General features: G+C 39.5%; 2 protein-coding genes across 3 annotated transcripts in view; one reads left to right on the top strand and one right to left on the bottom strand.

Moving 5' to 3' along the window:
• Positions 1-715: 715 nt before the first annotated feature.
• On the bottom strand, positions 716-3,082 carry si:dkey-172o19.2 (transcription factor atf-2). 2 transcript variants are annotated; one of them, XM_029277031.2, is made up of 2 exons: positions 2,342-3,082; positions 716-1,759 (listed from the first exon to the last, which is right to left on the bottom strand). In XM_029277031.2, exons 1-2 carry the CDS (start codon positions 2,390-2,392, stop codon positions 716-718), a joined length of 1,095 nt encoding a protein of 364 aa, XP_029132864.1. In that variant the 5' UTR covers positions 2,393-3,082. The 2 variants fall into 2 exon arrangements, with proteins under 2 accessions (XP_029132864.1, XP_029132865.1); XM_029277032.2 differs by having other exon boundaries at positions 2,476-3,082.
• Positions 3,083-11,062: 7,980 nt separating this feature from the next.
• atp8b3 (ATPase phospholipid transporting 8B3) overlaps positions 11,063-27,156 on the top strand; it is a 19,401-nt gene continuing 3,307 nt past the window's right edge. Inside the window, exons 1-27 of the mRNA XM_020632068.3 lie at positions 11,063-11,151; positions 11,436-11,500; positions 11,892-11,983; positions 12,206-12,319; positions 13,179-13,277; positions 13,895-13,956; positions 14,448-14,520; positions 14,799-14,869; positions 16,706-16,797; positions 16,916-17,074; positions 18,009-18,097; positions 18,190-18,383; positions 18,472-18,680; positions 19,442-19,473; positions 19,666-19,822; positions 20,147-20,335; positions 20,479-20,591; positions 21,843-22,010; positions 22,223-22,334; positions 22,465-22,540; positions 22,623-22,746; positions 24,311-24,497; positions 24,623-24,846; positions 24,946-25,029; positions 25,857-26,081; positions 26,592-26,730; positions 26,985-27,115. Of these exons, the coding sequence (XP_020487724.3) occupies positions 11,476-11,500; positions 11,892-11,983; positions 12,206-12,319; positions 13,179-13,277; positions 13,895-13,956; positions 14,448-14,520; positions 14,799-14,869; positions 16,706-16,797; positions 16,916-17,074; positions 18,009-18,097; positions 18,190-18,383; positions 18,472-18,680; positions 19,442-19,473; positions 19,666-19,822; positions 20,147-20,335; positions 20,479-20,591; positions 21,843-22,010; positions 22,223-22,334; positions 22,465-22,540; positions 22,623-22,746; positions 24,311-24,497; positions 24,623-24,846; positions 24,946-25,029; positions 25,857-26,081; positions 26,592-26,730; positions 26,985-27,115 (3,240 nt within the window). The 5' untranslated portion in view covers positions 11,063-11,151; positions 11,436-11,475. The remainder of the gene's footprint in view (positions 11,152-11,435; positions 11,501-11,891; positions 11,984-12,205; positions 12,320-13,178; positions 13,278-13,894; positions 13,957-14,447; positions 14,521-14,798; positions 14,870-16,705; positions 16,798-16,915; positions 17,075-18,008; positions 18,098-18,189; positions 18,384-18,471; positions 18,681-19,441; positions 19,474-19,665; positions 19,823-20,146; positions 20,336-20,478; positions 20,592-21,842; positions 22,011-22,222; positions 22,335-22,464; positions 22,541-22,622; positions 22,747-24,310; positions 24,498-24,622; positions 24,847-24,945; positions 25,030-25,856; positions 26,082-26,591; positions 26,731-26,984; positions 27,116-27,156) is intronic.

Below are 27,156 nucleotides of genomic sequence, written 5' to 3'. Positions count from 1 at the left end.
TAAATGGACTGAGGATTATTTATTCGGGACCATCATTGCGAATTCCAAACACATCATATTGCAACACTGCTGCAGAGTTGATAGAGACAGCTGCAGTGCAAGTGTTGTCACAGAGCCGCAGGCCGACGAATCAACGTCTTTTCTTTTAATCAAAGTGTGCGAGGGGAACACCAACCCAACAAACAACCAGTTTCACAAACCTAGTAACTGATGTTGTTCCACCGCAAAAAAAATGTTGACGTTTCTTTCCCAGCAATCAATCTGAACTCCAATACAAACAAATCTTCTGATTCATTTATGTTTCATATATTGGTGAATTTATTTTTGCATTGAGATTTAAAATTCCGTTCAAATCAATTAAGCCTGGGAAATGGATGTATTATTATTCCCGTCAGTGTGTAAAATCACTCATCAAGTTTCAGCCGCTGTTTCATTCTGAATAACACTTCAAGAGAAATCTAACTCCTCAATATGAGCTGTATTCATTGTTCTCTGTTCTGCCAGTGTAAACTGTAGCAAATAGAGAGAGAGACGTTGTCAAATATAATGTCCTCATTTACTTCTTTTTTATTAAGGTCAGATAACAAATTAGAGGGCATATTGCATCCAGGCAAATTTTAAAACCTAGTTTGCTCACTTGTTACTTTTTACAACACAAAAAATGATTATTATTTTTCACTCTGCTTGGAAAAAACGCCGTGATAGTTGGAGTCCATTAGGATTGGGGTGCATCTCGAGCTGATTCCGACTTTTCTTCAGCTCTGCCAAACCCGCTCTTGAACCCCCTCCGAAGATCATCCTCCACACCGAGACCATGGCCTCGTCTCGCCTGTATGTAAAGAGGAGGTAGGCCTGGCAAGACAGCCGGTGGGGGCAGGTAGGAAGACGGCCAATGCAGCAGAACATTATTACGCAGTGCCGGGTGATTCACGCAGGGCACCAGCCAGGTTTGAGACGGGTTCGGCAGATTGGAAGCCAGAGGGAAGGAGCCAAGGGACGCTTGGATGGAGGACGCCTGATAGGTGGGTCTAGGGAAGTCATCGCTGGAGGACACCTGTCGCTGAGGGTCCGACTCTGTCTCCGCTGATCTCCCAACCTCCAAATGTGCTGTGGGAGAAGGGAAACACGGCCCGGAGAAGGGGGGGATGCCTTGCTGTGCGCCACAAGTTTGAAAAACCTGTGTATTGTAACTTAAACAGGGGATCTTGGCATCAAATGGATTCATCGCTGCTTCTTGTTGCCTTACACCCATCACAGAGACTTGGTTGCTCCTGCTATTGTCCCAGAGTCCTCTCTGGAGAAGGGCAGGGACAAAAGAAGGTTTGGGGTGTAAGGGCACTGTAGAATCTGATGTTGCCCTAGCAGCGTGGTGGTTACTTTCCTCCGCGTTCAGGCTGCTGTAATACTGCATGCTTAGCACCTCAGCGCGCAGCTGTGCGTTCTCGTCCTTCAGAGCCAGCAGCTGACCCTCCAGCACCAGGTCATTCAGCCGCTTCTTCTCCCTGGACCGCTTCGCTGCCTCGTTGTTCTTTTGACGCTTGTCCCAGTACGTGGTGTCTTTCTTGTCGGCGGGAATCATCTCTCTCTTGCGGCGCGTAACAGGGCTGCTGCAGACACCAAAGCGCAGGAGACGTCGGGTGAACGGGAAGAGGAGGTCAGGGTCCGGATCATGCTCTGTTAAACCGCTGCTGTCAACTGTTGAGGAGGGAAGGCACGGAGGACCATGCCCAGGACGGTCTGGGCTCCTCGAGGTGGACATCTGCACGGAGGACACAAAAGATTAATTCAGAAAATCGATTGACAAACAATTGATTAACCATAGGATACACATTTTAGTTTTGACTAGCACTTTAGCCATACCAAATATGACCAGCTTTTGCAATTAAAGGCATATCCTGTACAATTAACCTTCTAAATGCTACACATTTACACCCTGACCGTGCTTTGAATAAAAAGTTACATGTCAATTCATCATTCATAATAATTCACGAATAAAACTATACCCTATATATTAGACGTTCAAAATAAGTACTTTCAACACGAATGTATAGGTTTTGCACAATATTTAAAGTGCATGTTACTCAGGTTAAATGTTTTACTAAGTGACAACAATGGTCAAATGTAGCGCGGCGTTGTGCACCCTGACCTCAGGAATATGAATGATCAATAAAGAAGTCGACAATAAATGAAACGTAGAAAAGACGTGATTAAAATCAACACAAGAAAATGCGTACATTAAATCAAATTGATTTATGTTATTTTCTAAATCTAATGATAAGAACTTGTAACAGTTATACACTTTACGCACTGACCTGGATAAAAAAAAAAAAAAAGATGTCACCTTTGGGAGTATTTGGTAGACCAAATCAACTTTAGAAGAAGTTGATTTCATATGGCAACAGGCTCAATAGCATCGTCTTTTGACACTTAAATGGTTAATATTCATGAGATTGTTTATGTCAGGACCGCGCTTACCTGTCAACCAGTCTGCGGTGCTTAAGAGAGCATGAGCTGCGGGACGGCGCACAGAACCTCTTCATACTTTCAGCCAATCGCGTGGTGTCCTCGTGCTGTTATCACAAACAGGTGATACTGAAATGAGTCACATTTGATCTGCTGCTCTACTCATTGTTCATGATAGTCTGCTGCTTCTCGATTAATATGATCGTGGACATATTGCCTTCAGAGCAATGCACGGACAAGACGTGAATCATCATTTAATGGTAAAGATAAATTAAACAAGTAAATATAATTATTTTTAAAGATGGGATGAATCAGAGCAATTCATACATAAAATACATATACGTTTAATACATATTGCACTTTAATATGCATTCAAATGACTAAGGATGCTTCTTTTTTTATGTCCTTTAGCCTGTTAACTCCATAAATCATTCATGTTATCTACCAAATTTCTCGCAGTAATATGGGAGCCCTTGGTTTCACATCAAAATGAATGTCCATAGCATGTGAAAATTATTTTCATTGGATCTGCTGTGGTGCTGCTACTTGTATATTTTGCAGCTACCTCTTTTTTTTGGCACAGAATGATGTTTCATGAAGAATTCAAACTCTGATTTTATTAATCAGCCTTATCATGCAAATATTGTGTACATGATGCTAATTTTATTTGTTGTCAACTGTCATGCTCATTCATGCTTTTTTGTATCAACTATATCAGACAGACTCATTAGTGTGAATTGTTGGCTAAAAACAATGCAAAGTGTCTACAGATCAATGGACTTGGGTTTATGTCAACATTAACACTAATATGTTACTATCAGCCACACTTTGACATTAATGCTAACATGTTGTAGTAAATGTTAAGAGTTAAATATGCTTATTTTACTATGCTAACATGTGGTAAAGGTGAATGTTACCATGCATTTAGTCAGCATGATAACGTGGTAAACATGCATTCAAGGTGTAACATATTGCATCGTTTTGTCCTCTGGTTGAGAGAATTTCTATTTTTCAACTGTCCAACAAGTTAATCATGTTTTATGAAAATAAGATTAGATAAGTACTCCTGTTTAGATTTGACTGAAACTGTATCTATAAATAGTCATATATGCTGGCCCTTTAATTTCTGTCAGCTATTTCATCCAACCTTGGATGTCATATCAGCTTCTTGGATCATCATCTGAGTTTGATCTTTATCATATTTGTTAGATATTCTTGTAATATTTCAATGAAATAAAAGACTTTCATTGAAATGATTTCACTGAGTTTTGCAGTTAAGATCCCAGGATACCTCTTCCATTGTGGCTTCTTGTAACATCAAGCACGGTCGTTTTGAATTAAGACGGAGTACACACAACTGTTTGAAAAAAGCACAACAGCACTGAACAATGCTGCCAGAATGAGAAACCACATACATTGTATATCACTGTTCTGCAGATTTCATTGTGGTGTACTGCATTAGGGGGATGTCCAGATGAGGAGGGGGATGTCCTCTGAGCCATCAGGTCTGTTTCTAACTAACTCCCAACAGATTTCTCTTTCTGACTCACAGTAAACATAGAGCCCACAGTCAACCATGTCTTTGCAGAGAGTTTAGTCTTTCAGAACAAATACATAGTCACATTTTTAAATCCAAGCCGTAGTTAGGAATCACTTTGTAATTATTCCAGCAGCTTAATAAAATGGCTTTGTTGCGAGTTAAATACAATTATGGTCACATCAGCACACGCACATTCAGACAATACTGGATGAGCATGGACTTGGTACACAATGTAGCTGTAACATGAAGTATGTATTAATGAATGCTATGCCTCAAGCTTAATTGCCAAATGTCATAGATAATGGTTAATTAATGAAGTCTGGACATAAATATGGTCAAGTGTCAAGCCCTGATTGGTTATACTGAAAAGTCCCGCCTGAAGCTCTCTTTAAGGATGGCTCATATTTACTGTTCACATAAACAAGCTCAGAGAGCATTGTGGTAGGTCATGGTTGGCCTGCATAGTTGTTCCTTTTGCGCTCTCATTTTGTGTTACCTACCACATCCTGAGTATTGGGGAAAATTTCCCAATTATAAGAAGTACAAGTGTTGGTTTTGTAACTGTTATGAATTTGGTCAAAGTATTTTGCCTGTGAGGGAGTCTAACAGCTGCCTACAGTCTGACTAGTAACATTTATATTTCTCTGTGTTATCCAATCTACAGCTTGATGCTTGTAACTTACCATGCAGGGGATCTTTCTTATTCAAATCTAAACACGATTTGGACTACCTTAAATGTTGAGTTTTGTGGACTGGACAACATTCCTACTCCATAACACCTTTCTTAAACTCTTTACTAAACCTTCTAGTGATTTAGAACATACAATATATAGCCCAGAGATCAGAAACAGGTTGAAAAATACAGGAATTCATTTTTAAGGGATTAGTCTCATATCATCCCCTTATAGTCACTTTTACTCTGCATCCTCAAAGTGCTCTAGAGTAGGGAGAGGGATGGTGTATGTGGAGTCAACTCAACGATTCACTTAATTGCGGATCTTTGTTGCTATGAATGAACATCATTTATTTGATTCACATTGCTGGCATGAATGAAAAAGCTTTTGCATGCATTTAAAACAGTAGTTTATAGGGTGGTGATGGTATTAGTATTCATCCCGAACTGACATACATCAAACGTTACGGTTTGGTGCATGTTTCTGTAGCATGATGTTCTCCCTTTTGGAGCAACAAACCAACAGAAAGAAGCTGAAATCCCCCATTAAAATGCTGAGAGCAGTCATGAAAAATAGAGCTCGCCTTACGCTGCAGCTGTAAAGAATAAAGTTCTGACCGGATCTAAATATCTGCCGTCTATGAACATGTTGCAGCAGTATGCAGAGGAGTAAGAAGGACGATGTGGGAAAAATGATTTTGATGACGAAGAATGTGAATAAACTTGAAGCAACTTGTATACACTGCAAGGGGAAACACTTCACAGGTGCTGCACAGTGTCCAAAGAGAGGTTAAGTAAAATCAGTGCTGAGAAGGGTGTTCTGAAGCTGTGAAAAGAATGAAGGAAACTGAGGTAATGGTGATGGTGCAAAAGGAAGAGGAATAGGGGAAGAATAGGAATGATCAAAACATCTGTGTGTACAAAAAGTGTTTTCTGGCATTCATTGCCATGGTGATCAACTGTGCTGTGGACATAAAAGGGAAGTCAGAAGGAATTAAAATGGTTTTGGAGGTTTTTGAACGTTTGTCACATCACTGGAGAGGAATAGGAAACTACTTTTAGAGAAGGACATGCTCAGACAATCATGTCAGAGTAATAGAATGGACAATTTAATTGAGAGGGATGACTTCGGGTGGACCACCTACGTAAATATATGTCAGTGTAACTATTACAATTAATTGTAAAAAAGAAACCCTGTAGATTACATCAAGATGTATTTTTCAATACAGGTATCCGGTAAATATAGCAAGAATTGATATTGAAAGACACATCATGCAATGATCCCCCTGTGGTTGAGGTGAAAGTAGACTCAGTATTTGGGGTTAGTTTAACCAGTTTGTTCCAGTAAACTTTGATGTTGTGACTCCATGTGCCTCACTCACAAACACACACTCCCTCTACTTTCATAAAGCTGCAGCATATTCTAAATGTTCACTTAAATGGAAATGCTGCTGCTTTGCTTTAGCTTCATGTTAACCTATTTCCCATCTCTTTGTCATATCAAGTCCTCTTGTAACTTTTATAAAGAGGCCAATTGTGTTTTTAAGGGTGTCTGCTGGCCTGATTCCTCCTCTTTAACTAACCGCTCTTCACCACTTTATACAGGAAGTTGAGGTTCAGCAAGCATGGAGGTTGTTACCTCTTTATAGTTAGATGCAGTGTGACTTTTTTTTTATGCTGCCACATTAAAATCTTCAAAGTGGAATATGGGTCTCTGAGAAGCAAGAGCATTGAAAAGCTTCCCGCTGCTAAGGGCTTTCTCACACTCACTGCACTGAAGTTGATCTGGTCATAGCAGGTCTGGTCATAACAGGTCATCAATTGTGTTTTCTAATTAAAAGTGTAGGATTTATTGAAAATGATAATTGCCATGCAATTTGGAAATTCATGTCCTGAAAATGATATGTTGATGTACTCATTAATGCAGCTAGAGAATAATCACCAAATTCAGCCAAAGATTAATGCAGCCTGTTATTGCCCAATAACGGGCTGCATTGCATTTCTGACATACAGCTTTGTTCAAGTATCCATTTTTTCCATTGTGTTTAGTATGCAATAGATTTAGCTTGGTCCAATATACTGTATACTTATCCAAAATACCAGCTCTTCCTACAGAATCAGGTCTCATTTAACAATGTTTGAACCAGGTTTTTTTCTTTATTCTGATCAACCTTTTCCTGCACCACTACGTATGAGTCATATCCAATGAGCCGCACAAAGTGAGCATGAACTAATGTGTTGCTTACTGTAACCAATATACAGTATATATCAGCGTTCAAGGCTAATGTTATGAATAATGAGTATGTCACAATTTTATGCATTCTATAAAATGTTACTCAATTTTCATCAAAGGAATATTTTTTGTTACTTTACAAGAGCGTATTGTTTTTTTAAAACCATTTCAGGTTTAGTAGACTTTTCAGATTTTTCTTCTTTTTTTTTTTTATTAATTATTCAGCAGGAAGTTAATGTTATCATCTCATGCTCATGGGTTTCTCCTTTGCTACTAAATCTGTGTTATGAACACAAATGTCAACTAGATGTGGCCTGGACTTATTTGGAAAAGTCTTTGTCAATTGATACGATCTTAGAATTGAAACACTAATTCAATAACACATGTTTACAGCTGTTTGAAGTGGTTGGTTCCTGTAGGCAGCTGGCTTAAGAACTCAAAACCTTATCAGCCCTCCATGACCTGTGAAAGTTCGATTGACTCATATTCCAACCAAAACTAGTTATTGGCAGCAAACACTACATACATGGTAACAGGAGTTTATTATTTATATAAATATAAAACATATGTATATGCGATTTTTGTTCCTTTAAGCACACCGTTGAAAAGCCTCCCCGGGTCTCCATGTAGTCACAGTGATGTAAAAGAACTGCTTCAAAACCATCTTACATCTTATGACAAATCTTATGAAAAATTTTACTTTTTTACCGTTCCTATGAGCTTGTTTCATTGAGACCTTTTTGTGGTGATGTTGTAACTTTCAATCTACCAGGTCCTTATTTTATTTCAAAATAAAAGCAGGGTTGAATTCAAACAGCAAGTACAATCGTGATTAACTATTGAAATACAGCAATTAATTGCCATTCAAATCTTGAATCATTTGACAACCCTTATATACTGTATATACATATATATGTGTATATATATATATATATGTATGTTTATGTGGTTGATAAATGTGAACCTACACTCCTTATAATCACCTAGATTTATTATCATTTGCATTAAAATGAGCTTGTTACTCAAAGAGGTCATTGTTTCGTGTTTGTATGGCTGTGAGGTTTAGCAGCTGCAATTGGCAACGGTTAAACTGTGGTGGAAAAGCTTGGCCTATCGACTGTCATTGTTTGTGGAGGCCTAAAAGCACCAATGCCACACCGCTGACATCTAACACTAACCACTGTGCTGCACAGCCAAGCTGTAAAAATAGATAGGAAAGATTGCCCCAGATATGCACAAGCACTCACATACACACATGTAAGACTCAAAATACACTCACCTTCAGCTGTTGGTATGTGGCATTTGTGGGGGTAATCTCACTTACATAGGAAGGAGAAATGAGACAAAGAGATATGAAACCACAAATAGTACATTTAACTGACATTGAGTGAACATATATTCAGTGAGAAACTATTTAAGAGGTTCCTTTGTTGACAAATTCACCCTTGTTGAACCTTCATCTGATATTTACACTGCAGTGGGGGCTTACCTCCACCAGGTGGCATTAGATTCATGAGCCTTTACACAGGTAATGAACGGCTTGCCCCTTTTTAGAGGTGAAGGTTGAATTGAATCAGCCTTGTTTAAAATAATGACATAAATGATAAAGACAGGCCAATAATAATAAATAGACTTGTGTGGATAGCACCTTTCATACTCTTAGTGCTGCTCGAAAGGTTTAACAGTAAGGCATTCATTTACACAAAATAAATATAAATATGAACAAGGTGATTAAAACCATGCTGTATTGTTTTGTGTTCCTCATACAGATGAAGGGTTGGTCCTTTTTACTTTAAAAGGCCGTATTTCATGAACTGCCTTTTTATTTTGGTTCTTTTGTTTTTGACTCCTTGGAGTTCTTTACTGACTCAGTAGCTGTAATCTTCAGTCTCACACTTTGAAAACCAGGATTGCGAACTATTTGACCAGTGTATGCTGATATGTCTTCATGCTGAACTCTGCTCATTGCTGGACTGATTGATGTGATTTCTGATTGTTATAATGCGTTGTGTGTTCTCTATGTGAAACTTTATGCTGCTGTCTTGGACAGGACATAAAACATGCAGACTTGATTCAAAAAATAAACTCCAGTGAAAATTGATGTTAAAATAATTTACATACTGGCTCGAACGACTTAAAAAACATGTCATGCCTTTCATTAACAGGACTGCTGAGTCTACAGTCAGTGGTGTTATGTGCTGTGACCCGTCTTCCTCTCAGGTGCGCTCTGCACACTAACTTCGAGACCTGTCTCAACACTTGCAGAGGGCGACTATAAAAGTGTAATAAATGAAATGCAGTAAAAATTAACAAACAGTGCAAACAAAACTTAAATGCTGCTCCTACACAGAGAAAATAGATTTTTTCTATCTCAGGGGGAAAATGTGACTTTAAATCTGCCCTAAATAGGCCTTCAGCTGGTTTAACATGAGTATCAAAGTTTAAATCAGTGCAAAAAGTCAGGCTTTGACTTTTGGTTTGGTCTGATGAGTCATTAAAAACTGACTTTCTCTTTCAGTGCTAGAAGCAGCATCTGTTTTACAGCAAAAGCTTTAAACTGATTCAGTGTGTTATTGAGGCCAGAGAGGCAGGAATAAACATTAGACCCTTTTGTTTAATCAGGTTAAAAAAAAGCTACTGATACTATGAACGATTTTTGGAAGTCGAGTTGGAAATCAGGGAAAGAGGGTGGGGAATGACGTGCGGGAAAGGAGCCACAGGTTGGATTAGAACCTGGGCCGCCCGCTTGGAGGACTACAGCCTCCATACATGGGGGCGCGTTCACTTACCACTGCACCACCAGCGCCCCATACTATGAACGATTTTGACCTAAATGTTGATGATTTATTTACCGAGTTTGTTGTTCTTTACTGAGTGTCTGCTTACGGTCTTAACACCTTTCAATACAACTACTTAAAAAATCTGGTTCTATCTGAGAATAGATTTTTTCATTTTTATTCTGGTTCAATCATTTATTCTAATCTAGACGAAAATAACTGGTCCATTAAATATCAAAGGACGACTCAACCTTTATTCTATGAAGGGTTTGTTTTTAAACACCGTAGAAATGAAATTATGTATATGGACAAATATAAGACATATTTATTTTTTAATTTGCTTGTTTTGCCGCAGTTAAGGAAACATTAAAAAAAAAGACTGGAAACAATCCTTATTTAATTTGTCTTTAGTAAGTAAAAACTTATTTTATACATGTTTGATTTCTTATGAAACATGAAAACAATATCAGTAAAGTTTATACTCAGAAGGTGTTTACGAACACAAAAGGAGGAATGAGAAAAAGGAGAAGAGCATACAGAGAGGTTGTGTGAGAGGAAAAAACATAAAATGAGGACTGGAGTTTGGTGTCGGCCATTCATTCCCGCTCTGAATGCAAAGTTTTACTGCTTTCACATTCCTGTAATCAAATACTCCCGATGTTGCACGGCCTAAAAGCAACATTACCATACTGTTACAAAGCCTTTCTGTAACACTGACATTATAAAGGCTCACCTTCTGGAATATTGTAAAAGTGTTTAAGTTTTCACAGTTTAATAGCTACATAAAATGACATAAACAAAACAGTGATTTCATATACTCCACTGGCTTTGTTGCCCCTCCTTCTCTCCTCAGGGAAGCTCTATGGGAGCACAGTCTGCGATACCTGAGCCTTCACCTGTGAGGGTGATGGGCGGGCCGATTACAGGTCTCACCAGAATAAGCAAACAGGGCGAGGAGGGGGATGGATGACACAGGTGTTTTATGAAAAGCAGCTGAAGAATGGTTATGAAAACAGCCGAGTTAATCTACCTGTGCGGTCAGTAAGGCTTCGTGATTGATGGATCAGCTCCGTCACCTGGCTGCTAACGCTGCCTGACTACAGTACTCAGACACAATGCAGGCAAGTGCACGGCTATATGTTGATTATTTTTGTATGCTGCTTGTCATTACTTTCAACATTAAAGCTACTATTCACTCCCTCACAAACAAGATTCATTTAAAGCAAAGCTGACTCTTCTATGTTCTCTAGGTCTTTAATCTATGTTTAGGTATTGGCAAACCTGATATGCTACCAATTTACTAACATGCATGTAAAATATAGCATGAAATGTCATACGTTACATTTCAAAATGTTAACCTAGTTATCATTCCTTGTCAGTGTGATGCAGATGTTTGGATTTGAACAACCTCGGCTCTTTCTCATCAGGAGGGCTCATTCCAGCGGAGCTTCAGCCAGAAGAGTTGGTACATAACTCAGTGCTTCATCCTATAAAAACATGACTTTAGTTCACCTTAGTAACTGTTTCTTTATCTTGTGATGTGCTCAATAAACGATGGGTATATTGAGTATAGCTAAAACTAGCAGGGGGCTGTTTAAATCAGCAGCAGTGATTTATCGGCTTTTGTGTGTTATGCTATGGTGAAGGTGAGCATGGTGACGCAGTTTAATGAGTTACAAGATGAATAAATGAGTCTGAGAGGTTGACCGAAGTGGACCTCAGTTCACTCTGTTGTCTCTTTTTGTGCAGCATAACCAGAGTCATTTGACGTCAGAGTCCAATCAGCATCATGGCAAAGGAAAGTGTCGATTCTGGTATGTCGCTTTTTTTAATCTCCATTCCTCGTTTTTCTTTTTCTTCACATGCTGCTCGCTCGCTCTTTACCTCTCTGTGTTAATTGTGATGCCTTTAAAGGTGAGAGGGATTAAGCGTTTTGGTTTAAAATGAAACAAACTCTAACTTTAATATTTATTCACTTAAACTATCAGTGTCACGTTTACACGATGTGCTGGTGATTTTTTTTTTATATATGGATGAAAGTGTTCTTTAAAGTGTTGCATTTCTTTAGCTTTTTTGTCTTTAAGGCTCTGCTGCTCTGCTCTCTAAGAGAATCCCTTTCTGATGTGGTGTAATAGCAAGACACAACATACTGTATGCCTGCATTTCACACCAAGTGGTCTCTATTAAACATAATGTGTCTGGCAGGTCTCACATGGGAGGTGAGGGCGAACAGTCGACACTATCACAAACACAAACAGAAGAAATCCTTTCTGAGCATCCGGTGGGGACGCTACGCGGTGAGTCAGGCACAATGTGTACTTCCTTCCCTCCACATGGAAACCAAACACCTGTAGGCATGCTCATGGCAAAGAAAGCAGGAGAATGTGTTCACATGTTCTTCTCCCTGTTTTCTCTCTCTCTCTCTCTCTCTCTCTCTCTCTCTCTCTCTCTCTCTCTCTCTCTCTCTCTCTCTCTCTCTCTCTCCCTCTCTCTCTCCCTCCCTCCCTTCCTGTTACCAGGACAATGTGCTGCGCAGCTACAAGTACTCCCCCCTGACTTTCCTGCCGCTGACGCTGTTTGAACAGTTCCAGCGAGTTGCCAATCTCTACTTCCTCCTCATGGTGGTGTTGCAGGTCAGATAAAGGCTCAGATGGTCTCTCTAGCATTTTGACTCGAGAGCTTGGTTTACATTTTGTTAATGGGCTTGGCTTTCAACTAAATATCATGTTTATAAAAGGAAACACATATAAACATTAAGAAATAAACACTTTCTCACTCAGCATGTGTAATTAACAAATAGAGGTCTGTGTATAACGGTTATGATTTCACACCAGTTTGATGCAGTCCAATGAAGCTCAAGCTATCTATCTGTTATCCTCAGATTAATGTGTGACAATTTGCTTTTGGTGAAAAATCTGCTGTTTTGGATTTAGGAGGGACATGTTGCAAACACAGGTGTTTAGTGAATCTTGAAGAGGAGCAGATTGAAACTGAGTTATGCCTCATAAGCCCCCTTAATATTTTTGACTTTATTTATCCGTGGGGTAAATTTTGTACATTTCGCACTACATATCATTGTTGTAGCAATAAACAATGTCATTGTGCATTGCATATTTTTTTATAATACTGTGCAGGCCTTTTCACAAATGATCTGCTAAAAAGTATTTTGAGATAGCAAATATGGATATTCATTATTTTCTTTTCAAAGGAGGATAGCAAGAAAGGAAACAGTTCCCTTATAAAAGTTATTTTAACAATGTTGTTTAAAAGGAAATTTTGGCTATAATTCATCAGGAATTGCTTTTCTGGAGGATTCCATCTGTCCATTTGATAATCACATATGCCTTGTTTGACAAATTGCATCTCAAATCTTTGTCCTCTATTTTTAGAGCACTTTTAACTCTTTGTTTTTAAAGCATAGTTTTGAAGTGCTTTGTGTGTCCATACTGTTCAGGATGTGTTACTGTGTCTACTTGTCCTTGTTGTTTACAGTGTGTCCCTGCCATCTCATCCATCCCCTGGTACATTACCATCATCCCACTGCTCTCTGTGCTCTCTGTGAGAGGCCTGAAAGACCTTGCCAGCGACATGGTGAGACCACTGCTCCCTTCGTAGTCCACCCTCTTTTTTTCAGGGTGCTGTTATGTTCCCTCAGCGATGAATACACTGGCTCACACACAAATGCATGTGCTTCAACATGAATATACGACCAGCTCAGGATGCATTTATGCACCTGGTACTTAAGCATCTCTGCCCTCTTTCCTCTCCTTCATTGTCCTCATTGACTCCTTGTCCTCTCCTCACTGACAAAACCAGTCATCCCAGTAACATTAATTTCCCCTCCTATCATTAAAGCTTTTCCTTTTAAATGCAGGCGTGATGTTTTGCATGGCGAATTCTCTGGTTAAGTGCATCACTGAGTTACGGTCGTTAACAGCTCTGGGTGAAACGCTTGCTTGACCCCTCTCTATTGACTTATCATTTAGTGGAGGGCGTAAATCTTCCAGCTGGTGTCACTGTAGAGCCCAGTAATGGCGTTTCTCCTCTCTTCTTTCTCCCGTACAACCTTTCATGGCCACCCTCACTCCCTCTCACACAATGCTTGTCCATCACTCTTTTTTTTTTTTTTTTTCCCACATCCTTGTCCCACTTCTCCATCGGTCTCTCTGTCTTTTTGGTGTGTCTCTTTCTCTCCATTTCCGATTCAGGCAAGGAGACGCAGTGACTTAAAGATTAACTCCCGACCCTGCGACATACTCATCTCCCAGAGGTGAGGACAAAGACAGTGGGTTATTCTCTCAAGACTCGGCACAGTACCAGTTTGAAACAGCTCTCTAATGAAGCTCTAATGAAGTGTGAATGAGTGAATCCCTAGATGGTCCCTTTGTGCTTTAGAGCTTGGCAAAACACATACACACACACCACGTTTTCCACACTTATATGAAGACGACAATCACAGTCTCGACAATATTTTCTGAAGTCTGTTTCTTGTTAAGTACTTTAGTTTTGCATTCCGTGACTTACATTTCCTTTTTCATGTAGGCTATTGACAGTCTACATTAAAAAGAACAACTAAGAAATCAAAAACAGTTTTCTTAGAACTCAAATACAATTGGATTCAAGGGCTTTCCATACAGTTTTCAATGATACCCTGCAGTAGCTTTACATTATTAAGAGATTTTCAACCAGATTGTTAAAAAGTGTAGCTAGTGAAGGCGGTTGATTATTTTTCCTATATTGTCACTTCTCCTCAATCACCAGGTTCAGCACAGCCCAGTGGAAAGATCTGTGTGTGGGAGATGTACTGCAAATCTGTAAAGACCAAGTCATCCCTGTGAGTTTTTCAATTTACAAAAACACACGTTAACAGATTTATGAAAAACTACGTGTCTGTTTATTACCAGGAAGTATTTTCATGAATACTAACTAAAACTACAGTGTTGAATACTTGATAGAATACAATAGTATTCATTACTAATTTAGTATTTGCATGTTGCATTTTAATTCTTAAATAAGAAGCATATGAGCTCTCTGGTCCTGTTTGTATTTGTCACTTTCCACTCTGCCCTCTCTCTCTTTTTATTTTTCCATATTTTCTTTCTTGTTTTCCAGGCCGACCTTCTCCTTCTGAGTAGTTCAGAGCCTCACAGTCTGTGTTATGTGGAGACAGCAGATATTGATGGGTAAGGAACACCATCAGTCTCTTTTGTTTAATAACTCTCATATATTCATTACATGTCCAGAATTCAATCATCATAACTCTGTTTATATATATCATGTTTTGAAGGTTATACCAGTAGTAGTAGAATAGTTGTTGTTGTTGTTGTTGTTGTTGTCGTCGTTGTGGTAGCAGTGCTTTTTATTTACAGTATATTTGAAAACAAATAAAAATACAGTATAAGAACGTAGATCAAATGTTAAGATTAGGGCTGTCAATTTGTTTATTTTTGTTGCAATTAATCGCAACATTTCAATAGTTTATCGCCATTTGTCGCATGTTTGAAATTTCATTATTCCGCATTTGAAAATATAAAAAAATGTATAAGCTTTTCCTCTGAATTGTTTTACTGTCTTAAGCTGAGAGTACTCTACTTGCTGTTTGAATCAACTCTGCTTTTATTTTGAAATAAAGTAAGGACCTTCTTGTAGATCAAAGGTCATGACATTCACTTAACTAGAGAAAAAAGGAAGTCGTTACGGATCAAAAACAAAATGAAAACCGCTAGAAAGAAAGGTGAAAAAAGTCAAATGCTTGATGTCATAACTATTGGCTCATCAACTGAGCTGTCAGGAGTTATTTCTTAAAGAAAAATTAGACACTAAAAGATGCAGCGGTGTCGATCATTTCCATCACTGTGACTACAGGGAGACACTGAGAGGCTTATCCACGGTGCTCCTAAAGGGACAAAAAAGCATGCCATTAAAAAAAAAAGTAATGTATTTATTTCAGACTATAAGTAATCAGGGATGAACTACTTTATGCTGACAGCCCTTATTAAGATATATTACATTTAAACTCATTCCATGAACAATTTTTAAAATGTGATGTAGTGGCTATTTGTAAAAAAAAAAAAAAAAAAAATCTAAATAAACTTATATCAAACATCATTAAAAGTCCACTGATGCATCATGGGGATGTGGTGTACGCAGGCAAATGAACTCCATTGTCCATGCAAAAGATCTGCCTTTCTGATGATTTATTTGGTCAAAAGCAAGCAAGCAGACAAAAGAACAAAGAAAATCATGGCTCCTGCTGCCTCTCTTGCGCTGGTAAAAAACCATAGGCCCACCCAGTTGCATGCTGGTCCTCTCCCGGCCTCTTAACTATATCACCTCAGGTGCCCACAGTGTTACCCAAACACCGAACAAAAATACTCATGCAAAACTAAATGTACTAAATAAATATTTTTCAAAAATCTGTTCTAAATGAAGAAACGTGTAGAATAACTAAATAAACAACACCAAATAAATATTAGTAAACTAAATACCAAACTAAATTCTAACAACAAATAAATAGCTCCTACGTGTGATATTTAATTCATAGGCCCAATGTCTTTCTAAGACAAGTAATGAGGCATTGACTGCGAAACCTGGTCTCATTTAAAATAAGGGTCAAAATCCGATACAAACTCTGGGCCAATCAGAGGATCGGTCCTGCATATCTGAGGCTTTGGTGGCTCAGATATGTCAGTTAAAGTAAAGTTGTTCTTAGAAAGTGGTCTGCATGAGCTCAGAAGGAGTCTGTTTCAGTCAGGAAACAGAATTATTGAAAGAAGAGCCTCAGTCTGTGCAGTTTTTGGGATATGGGACGAGGGTTTATTTACCGACCTAATACTTGATGAATCTATATTTTATGAGTAAAACAAAAGTTCTCCAATGAAGAAATCCTCAGATTTTCTTCTTTTTCCATAACTTCATATATGCACACAAACCACATATAACCTATTCTTCTCAATTTTATTTTTGAATAAATGGATCAACTGTTCAGTGTTTATAAATCTGGTCTTTGCTTCATCCAGAGAAACTAACCTCAAGTACCGGCAGGCGCTCAGTGAAACACACAATGAGCTGACCTCTCACCCCTCAGAGGAGACACTGGCTGCCTTTGATGGTGAATAAATACTCTCTATGTAAATAGAAATGCAGATGTGATAAGATACTGATAAGATAAGATACTGAATGACACGCTTGTCCAGTGTAACAGAAAATATTGACCTTTCATTTTCTAGGTGTGGTGCTCTGTGAGGAGCCCAACAATCGCCTGTACACCTTCAGAGGTCAGCTGCTCTGGCGAGGACAGAGTTTTCTGCTGGACAAGGAGCACATCCTCCTGAGGGGAACAGTCCTACGCAATACAGAGTTTGCCTATGGCTTGACTATATACACTGGTACATGTAGAAGAATTTATTAAGTTTTGAAAAAAATATATATCAGTATGCATTTCTGTGGAATATAAGTGAGCAGGTCAGTTGTCAAAAATATGACACTACCATTAACTTAAATAAAGGCAATAACAGGGATAAAATAGTGATAGTGTATCTGGGCATCTTAGAACTTACTAATTTCACCGTCTTCTGTGGCCTCCAGTTATTTCAATGACAAATTTTATTATGTGGAATACATTATACTGCTAATTATGGTACTTAACTCTTGCAGTTGTGTGTCTGTTAATGTGTGACAGATTAAAGCCTCCTCCTGTCTTTAGTGTGATCATTGATCGGATATCACTGGACCAGATGTGTCATAGATTTCACTGCTATGACCCTTTCAGTTCTGGTAAAGCCAATCAATACATCAAATTAATTCATAGGTGACTTTTGTACCATTCATCAGAGACTGTCTGTTGATGTGTGACCCCTGTTTCCGCCTGATTACAACTGTTACCCTCCCTGACTCACACTCACCAAAGCCTACTTTGAATTATGCACGATCAAAGTTGACATATTGTTGCAGGAAGATTTAGTTTTTCTCTGTCCTTGAACAGTTGAAAGATAAAGGCCAATCCTCTGTATTTGTCATTTTTACACATGAAGCTATCAGCGGTCTAAAGTAAGATAGAGACGTCATCCTTAGAAAACATAATGTGATACTTTTATTGATTTCTGCTAGGAAAGTTCTCTCTTCCCTCTGACCTCTTGGCAGGGGGGGTCAGACACCCCAGAACTGGTTTGGGAGCCGGCTCCTAGCTCAAGGGCATGTCAGCAGATACTTACTAACACAAGGCCTTGAACTCTCATTGTATGACTTCACGTCAGTTTTACAACTGGCTGAGCCAGGCTGCCAGAGTGATGGCATCTAACTCTTAACTCTGTTTTGTAACAGGCACGGACACCAAGATCCTGAGGAACTGTGGGAAACTGAGAGTGAAGAAGACTCGAACTGAAAAAATTTTCAACAAAGTTGTCCTGGGGGTGAGTGGGTAAAGGGCAAGGGGGGGGGGCAAGAATGAGTCGACATGTGCAATTGATACAAACTTTTATGTGTCTTTGTTCTGGATCTCTAGATAGTCCTGTCTGTGATGCTGGCAGCTCTGCTCCTTGCTATCGGCAGCGGCGTGTTTTCAAGTCTGGTCATGAGCCGAACAGAAGTTCTGTCTTCTCTGGTGGTAAACGGAAATCCTGTCTACACAGGGTTCCTCGTCTTCTGGAGCTACATCATTCTGCTCAGCCCGGCCATGCCCATAGCTCTCTATATCACGTCAGTTCAGTTTACAACACTGTTAACAGGAAGGCTGTAATATACTTGTGTTTGTGTTTATACTGTCTAACTGTGTGTGTGTCCACAGATTTGAGGTGATTCACACTGTCCACAGTAAGTTCATTGGCTGGGATTTGGAGATGTTTTGGCAGCAGGCTGACCGACCAGCTCAGGCCAGGAATACCTCACTGAACGAAGAGCTCGGCCAAGTGGGATACCTGCTGAGTGACAAAACTGGGACACTAACGCAGAACTGTCTACTCTTTAGGCAATGCTGTGTAGCTGGGGAGATATATGGTAACAAAAACACTTTAAGCATGCTATAATTTTGTACCAGGGGAACTCATTTATTTTATTTCTAAACACCTGTGAGAGATTTAAATTGATTTTCTGAGAACAAAACAAAACACCCAGCGCCTCCAAATAAGCTTTGAATAACAAAGTTTAATTTTCTGACCTTCGGCTGCATGATAAGATAGAAATTAAAACCACTTGTGGAAATTTGGATCAGCCTCAACTTAAGCATAGTCCATCAAACATAATTGCTCTTTTTGCAAGTTTTGTATTTTACCCTAGTACTCACAGCTCCCTTTTCATAGCATGTACTGTAAACTAATTTAAGACTTCATCACACTGTACAGATGCTACTGTATAGGACATGTCTGAAAGTAGATATGCTCACTGTGTATTTGAGTACAAAGTTGAGATAAATTAGATATTTGTATCTCTTCCAACAGTATGGAAACTTAACATTAGAGTTTCCTTGCTAGCTTACAGTAATACCAAGATCCCCCTGGAGAAGTGTCCTCACATTAACCTTGGGTTTAAAACATGTTCCTCAAGAGATGTTCCTCAGACAACTGTCAACACTTAACTTAGACATATCCAACAGCCACAAATTTATCATCTAAATATTTAACCACATCTCTGCCTGCTGAAGGTGAACTGTAATTGAAACCCACATGTGTTTTCTCCATCTTCTTTTAACCATGTACCTTACCTACATTTAAGATGCTTTTTGCAAGTAATTTAAGAGATTGATCTCTCTACTTTCACAGGCGATGCATCTGTCAGGGCAGAGGACATGAAGGTATCATATAATTATTCTTAAATTTCTATCTTAAAGCTCTATTTTGCTTCTTTTTTTTCCTCTGCCATCAGGAAAACATTTTCTCGGGCCTGTTTTAAGTCATAATTTCAGCCTTCAAGTTGCCCCACTGTATTCTGTTAATACAGAGTAACATAATTCATTTGTACTTACTTTTTCCATGTACATGTGCAGCCAATGGATTTAAGCTGGAACTCGTTCTCCTGCGGTGGTCTGTACATGTCAGCCCCCGGCCTGGTGGAGAAGCTCAGAGGACAGCAGTGTGCGCTCAGCAGACAGTTTGTCACAGCGCTGTCTTTATGCCACACCGTCATGGCAGAGTGGAAGGAAGGTTGTGTCTTTGTCCTTGTTTGAAAATGTTATTGTGGCTCAAAGTCGATCTGTTCTCATCTGTGTGTAATTTATGTTTGAACAGTGTTTTTGAATGACACTGAACGACTTGTTTGGATGCTGAACTTGAAGGTCAAAAGACCTGTAGGTGTAATTTCAAACACAAGTTGTTTGACAAAACATGAATAGATTATGTGATATTAGGTATTATTTTTCCACCCCTAATTGAATCTTATACCACACCGAAAGTAACTGACTGCCAAAAAGGACATTCTAGGAAGACAACTTATTATTCTCATCTCTTGTGTTGACTGCATTCTTCCAGATGCTCCGGTATACCAGGCAGCGTCTCCAGACGAAGAGGCTCTTGTTGGGGCTGCCAGGGAGCTGGGCTGGGTATTTCTCTCCAGGACAAGAGACTTTATTGTTGTCTCGGAGCTGGGTGTCACTCGACAGTATCAGCTGCTGGCACTGCTGGACTTTACTAGCAAAAGAAGACGCATGTCTATACTGGGTTAGAGAGAAGGCCCAGGAATACACACAAGCAAAGAACCTTCAATATTTTTTAATCTGTTGAATGTGCCCTTTTGCCAAGTTCTCTCCTGTTAACTTCTCTTCTCAATAAGTTGTCCATAGTGGTTTTGTGCTTTCTTTCAGTGCGGGAGCCCGAGGGTGGGTTAAAGCTGTACTGTAAAGGGGCGGACATAGTGATCTTGGAGAGACTGCAGAAGGACTGTCCGTATCAGGAAAGAATTGAAAGATCTTTGGAGGTCAGCTTGGGTTTCTACTGAACAATCAATATGTTTTATTATTGAACCAACCTTTACTAGGTCTTATTAAATGTAGAAATCCAGTCTTGAAGATTTTAAATTCCCTAACATGCTCAAATTGACGATGCTAACACACTGATACAAAGACGGGGAAATCCCTACCTTGTTCTCAGTGCTAGTTTAGCGTGTTAGCATGCAAACGTATCGAAGTCTAATGGGTACTCAATCGTTGATGGATAAAGATGTCAGGCATTCAGAGTAATAAGCACTTACTTTATGGGACATTAAAGTGCCAAATTTCATCGCGATCCGTCAAGGCATTTCCCAACAAATACCAATGTCTTCATTGACCCTGGATTAAAAGTATCAGAATCAGAATCAGCTTTATTGGCCTTTATTGGTATGCTTACACACACAAGGAATTTAACTTCGGTGAACTGTATAAGTATAACATTAAATATCAACAATAAACACAATAAGCAAAGACTAATATGCTTAAGACTAAATAAGAAACAGTGCAGTTGTGAATAGTGCAAAAGATCCCTATGGTAAAATAGGATTTCTTTGTAGGGGACCATGGTAACGAGAGAAAATCAAACCACAATACTCCCATTATTGATGAGCTATTTCTGTTTAGACCAAACAACACACCACCATTACTACCCCTTAAACCATGATACATTATCACACAAAATCTGTATTGCTTTAACTGTTGTTTTATATTGATCATGAAAAACGTTTAATCCAGTTTCCAGAGTCGTATAGACCAGCAACAGAATCTTTATAAACAGTCAGTGGAGTTGACTCGATACCAGCTGAACCCGCCAACCTCCCGTCCGTTCAGGACTTAGACCTGACCCGTGTGAGGAAACATCCCTCTTAACCCATCGCAAGCCAAGATTCATGTTTCAAACTCTCTTCTCTGGTAGGCGCTAAAGAAAACTATGCCTCAACAACCAGACACAACAGTTTTTGTTTTTTTTTCCTGCAGGCCATCTTTCTGATGAACAGTTAACACCAGTCATCGTGTCAATAACCCTGTAACACCAAGACATCCACTTGTTTTCATTCTCGATTCTTTTTGTTTATGAAGTCTCTAAACAAAGAATCTTATGTGTACATATCATCCTTTACTGTCAACACGCAGCACCTCTCAGTGAAAAAAGAGGCTTAGGTGTTTATATTGTGTGTTCTTCCCTCACTTGATAACGTGCAACCTATCAAAAAATGAGTTCACTTGTCCTCTGTCAGTTGTTTGCCCAGGCCTGTCTGAGGACGTTGTGTGTTGCGGTTCGATCCGTTCCTGAGGCATCATGGGAGCAGTGGAGTAAAACCCTGGCCAAGTCTGCTGCCATGACAACCTGTGATTGTGACACAATGCTGGAAAGGCTATATGATGAGATGGAGAGAGAGCTGCAGGTAGACTCATACCGAATGTAGTGAAAACCTTTTTTCTGTGAATAGCTCAAAATTGATATAGCTCATAACTTTTACAGCATGGCCAATAATCTGAGGAGCAAATATATCTTGGTTCTGCATTGTCTCTGTGTGACACGTTGTAGTCATGTTACCATGTAATAGATTAAATATCAGAAAGGAACTCTTAAAACGAATGTGAACTTGTTTTGTAGCTCCTGGGGGTGACAGCCATAGAGGACAGACTTCAGGAGGGTGTTCCTGAAACTATAGATCTGCTTCAACAGGCTGGAATCAAAGTATGGGTGCTAACTGGAGACAAAAAAGGTATTCTGCTCTTTACACACTGTAGCAGATAGTCATCGTTTTGAATGCTGGGTTGTAGTTTCAAGTCTCACTTGGCTTTCTTTCTTCTTCACTCTTTCTCTTTCCACTCCCTCTGCCTTCGTCCTTGTAGAGACTGCAGTGAATATTGGATATTCTTGCAAACTCCTGGATCCTGATACGAGATTACTGGAATGGCAGGAGCTGAGGTAAGCAATGATAAAAATACACAAAGACACACATGCACCAGCAAAAACCTTTTCATTGATCTCTGTGTGTTTGCCCCTGCAGACAGATACTCCAGTCCCCAGACCCGGGGGTCAGTTTCTTCAAGGCCAGGCAGACAGACATGTGGGCTGAAGACAGGGGGACAACAGGATCAAAGACTGCTGTAATCCTCACTGGACCCGAGCTGGTAAAACGGACATAAAAGAAATGGGTCACACATATAGATTTAAAATTTCGGAACAGCTGGTGTCTTTCACTTTCTAATGGATCTGTATCATGATACACTGTTGTTGTAGCTGAGGGGAGGGACAGGTGGAATACAATGTTTGAGAACTGTTTGCATTGTGATTGGGTATTACAAAGCAACTTTTTAGTGAGACAGGAAATGTTGGGAGGAGAGAGAGGGCTGGATATGGTCCAGAGGCAAATGCATGTTGAAACTATTAAGGAAGCTGCGTCACAAATAGGCAGTCCATACAGCTCAAATCTATGTCATGAAAACAGTAACGGGAATAAACTCGGAACAACAACTCACATTTACTAGAGTGACCAGGTGAGAATGGCATAAATCCCAAATAACACAATTCAACAGGCCTCCACACATTCCAGCGAAACTGGACACCCATGTACGAAGACAATAGTTCAAATCCGGCACGTCATTCCCTACTTTCTCTCTCTTCTTAGAGCATAAAAAGCCCAAAGATGAAAAAAAGAAAAAAAAAAAAAAATGTTGGCGCTTCGTTTCCCTGCATAGCTGTTTCTGAAGCACCAATGCTTTTAAGTTTCCTGCCATGCTTTGGTGGCTTGACTCTGCCTTTGATAGGCACTCGGGTCTGCAAACCCAGCGTGATTACAAAAAACAACTCCATTGGTTGTGAATAAAGGGAATTCCCAGCAATACAATTTGCAACGCGACTCCCGCTCTGCTAGCCAAATGTACCTTTTGTAGTGGCTGGACTGAAAATGCTCCGAAAGTCCTTTCCCTCGCTGGTTCAGGGCTGTTGGGTTGGGGGATCCTTTTTCACGATGTCCACATTTTCTTGAAACATCCTTCTCGAAAAAGTCTTTGCCAGAAAATCCCCCGCCAAATCTGTTTCTTCTCCTCTTTCAGCCATTGTGTGTTTAAAAAAAAACAAAAAACAGAACCTAGTTTAAAAAAATCTGATTCCAATCAAAACACTCAAGCAATTGAGTTTTGTGGTCATGAAAAATGTAATCATGTAACTTGAACACTTAATGCTATGATGTGTCGTTATGTACTCTGCAGCTAGAAGGCCCAGGCATGTCAAAGAATTTAAACATCATGTCAAACTCAAAATCTGATCGGTCAAAGAAGATGACAATCAACAGTATCATCCTCAGTTACTTCAGCTGTGGAGAGATTCACTTGAATATCTGAAATCGTCAGGGCAAATTTTTTAACCTGGAGATAACACTGGGGCGAAATAGACAAGTTAAAAAGCTTGAATTTAAATGAGCTGCTCTATGATGCTGAGCACATGATGTATAGTGTGTTTTGCTTTTCTCATGAGACTGAACAAAGCTTTTCTTTTTAAAGGTGAACCAATATCAGAGTCTGCAGGCAAATGTTGTCTGGGTTTGTCGTCCAGTCATCCAATCCCATGAATTTATAATTTAGCTGCCCTTAAAGAAGAACTAAAATATGTTTTTCAAAGAGATGTCAAAGCTAAAATGGAGACTAGGGCCAGTTTGTGTAAATACAACCTGAGGTTTTCGGTGTCTTTCGTTAGGCAGAGTTTGACCAGAGACCAGAGTGGGGTGCCTCGTTCATGAGCCTGGCAGAACAGTGTCAGGCGGTGCTTTGCTGTCGTGTAACACCTGGACAGAAAGCTGACATCGTCACGTTGGTCAGGAAACACACCAAATCAGTCACCATGTCTATCGGGGACGGGGCCAATGATGTGAACATGATAAAGAGTAAGTTAAGTTTGATAAAAATATGACAATAAGAGAATGTTTTCAGCTCTAATTTTACAAACCTACTGTTAGCTGTTTTAAACTGTTTAGATTATTTTCTTACTGACAATTTTCCCTGAATCCAGCGGCTCATGTTGGTGTGGGAATCGCAGGAGTCGAGGGAGGACAGGCCGTGCTGAGCGCAGACTTTGCATTGTCCCAGTTCAGATTCCTGCAGAGACTGCTGCTGGTCCATGGCCGATGGTCCTACAGGCGCATTTCCCTCTTTTTGCGCTACTTCCTCTTTAAGACTTGTGGCTTTGCTCTAGTGCACATATGGTTTGGTTGCTTCAATGGCTTCAGTGCTCAGGTTAGAAAATAAGAATGGAAATCATAGAGTAAAATGTAAAGCTGAAGTTAAACATTGAGTATACATCCTGCTTTTACTCTTTTTTAAATTGTCTTGCAGTCTTTATATGAGACATGGTTCATCGCCTTCTACACTGTCTTCTACACCGCAGCCCCAATTATGTGTGTAGCCTTTTTTGAACAGGTGAGACAGTTCATGAGATTGATGTTTTTGTCAAAGCTGCTCTGAGAAACTTCCTTTTTTTGTTGACGTTGGTGATCCTTGATTACAAGGGGATATGTCTTATCTCTTCCCTGATTCCTTCCTGTGCCTTGTGGTGAGGAGTTTAGTCTGAGTCTGTCTCTCTCTGAGGAGCAGGCAGCATATTGGAGTTAGATCATCTTCAGCTGGCTTTTTGCGAGTTGTTTCTGCAACAGAAGAATTTATTATCTGAGCAGCATACGGCTCATGAACACGAGCAGAGTTCTAGATCCTAGCCGACTTCTTCCCTACTTTTATATTCATATCCAATTAGTAACACATGTCAAGCTTATCTTGATTATAAATGTTATCTCCATAATATAAATTCCAACCGAGAGATGTGAATTAGAAATATATAATTAATATAAAGAAAATATGAAATTGTTGATTATATGCTGAATATAGATTTAGCACTGAATGTGTCATTTGATAATACATAAAGCTTTTCTTTAATAACAGTCAAACAAATTACTCACTGCAAATATTTTCTTGGAAATTGTAAATTTGTTTTAGAAAGTGTTCTGTTAACCCCCTTGTCTGACACATTCCCAGTAGTTTGATGTGACAGGCATTAAAAATCACTTACTTTATAAAACAGTCTTTGTTCATATAGAGCTCATATAGAGTCACTAGTAATAATTTAAGTCTGGTTTGTGATCAGCTTAAACCTCCTCCCCAGAGCTTTAACTCAAGTGTTGATTTTTGCGTGTCAGTACTCAAGATAAATTACTACAGCTCTAAGAGCTTCTTCCTGCCTCGTCTCTTTACAGGACGTGAGTGCAGAGAGCAGCCTGATGTGGCCGAAGCTGTACAACGTCGGACAGAAACAGGAGCTCTCCAGCCCTCGCATGCTCTTCTTGTCGTTGCTGTATGCAGTCTACACTTCGCTTGTTCTCTTCTTCGTCCCGTTTGGAGTCTTCCACGACACGGCCTTTGACTTCCAGACCATGGCTGTCACTGTCGCCATGGCAGCCATGTTTACCGCCAACATAGAGGTCATGATGGCTCTTTTCAAACATGCAAGCATCTAAAAGAATCTTATAGCAAGTCAAAAAAAGTAACATGAAAATGTTAGGAAGATTAAGAATTGTTAAGCGTCCTCTATCAACAATAATAATGTTCTAATTAAATCAGATATTTTGACTTTGAATGAGGTACTCCTGATTACATCAAATGCCGAAAGACACAGTGATGTGGTGTAATTATGTACACCAAAATAATATTTACTGACAGCTGTAATTTTTTCACACTTTACGTAACACTTAATCTTATTCAGAAAAACAAAGCATTTAACGTGATCGTTTAGAAATGATCGATATTGAGGATGGTATATCCAAGAAGGTTTCTCGATTTTTTGCACTAAGAAGTTCTGAGCTGAAATAAAATAAAAAAACAAGATTGTTTAATGTTATCTTTTATAGTAAACTTAGTAAACATTTATAGTTTACCTTTAGTTCCAGATAAACCGTTCCCCTCTGATAACACTGTCTCTGTTTGTCTCCCAGATTGTGCTGCTGACCAGATTCTGGACAAAGTTCAACATAGCAGCTGTGTGTGTCTCTGTTGTGTTGTTCTTCATCTGTACCAGGATCACCCATAACAGCCGCTTGTTCGAGAGAGCACCCAGCGACTATTACTTTCTTGGTACACTTCTTCTCATGGGATCTTTTTTCATCTGTTTCCTGAGTGATGTTGATCCTGGCTCTGGCCTGTTTCTGTGACCATTACTGCAGAAACTGGTTGATGAGGATTTAGTGGAGACGAATAATATCAAACGTGGACAAAACATCGGACACAACAAGCACTGCGAAATGTCAATTTTAGAACTTTGTTTTTTTCTGTTTGTCATTGATCAACCCTGTGAACAGGTTTGATTGCTCTGTGTGCTTTTTCCTCAGGTGTGTCTGATAGAGCCTTCATTGATCCTGTTGTATGGCTCACAGCTCTGCTCACTGCCTGGACGGCTGTTCTACCCTCTATGACTGCACTAGCTCTCAATATTATCCTCAGTGTGCATGACAGTCACAAGGTGAGGTGTTCTTCAACAAAGACGGGGGAAAATGAGTGAAA

The sequence above is a fragment of the Labrus bergylta genome, chromosome 6 (assembly GCF_963930695.1).
Source record: "Labrus bergylta chromosome 6, fLabBer1.1, whole genome shotgun sequence".
NCBI lineage: Eukaryota > Metazoa > Chordata > Actinopteri > Labriformes > Labridae > Labrus > Labrus bergylta.
Note: the sequence above shows the minus strand (reverse complement) of the source record. Positions and strands in the feature narration are given on the sequence as shown.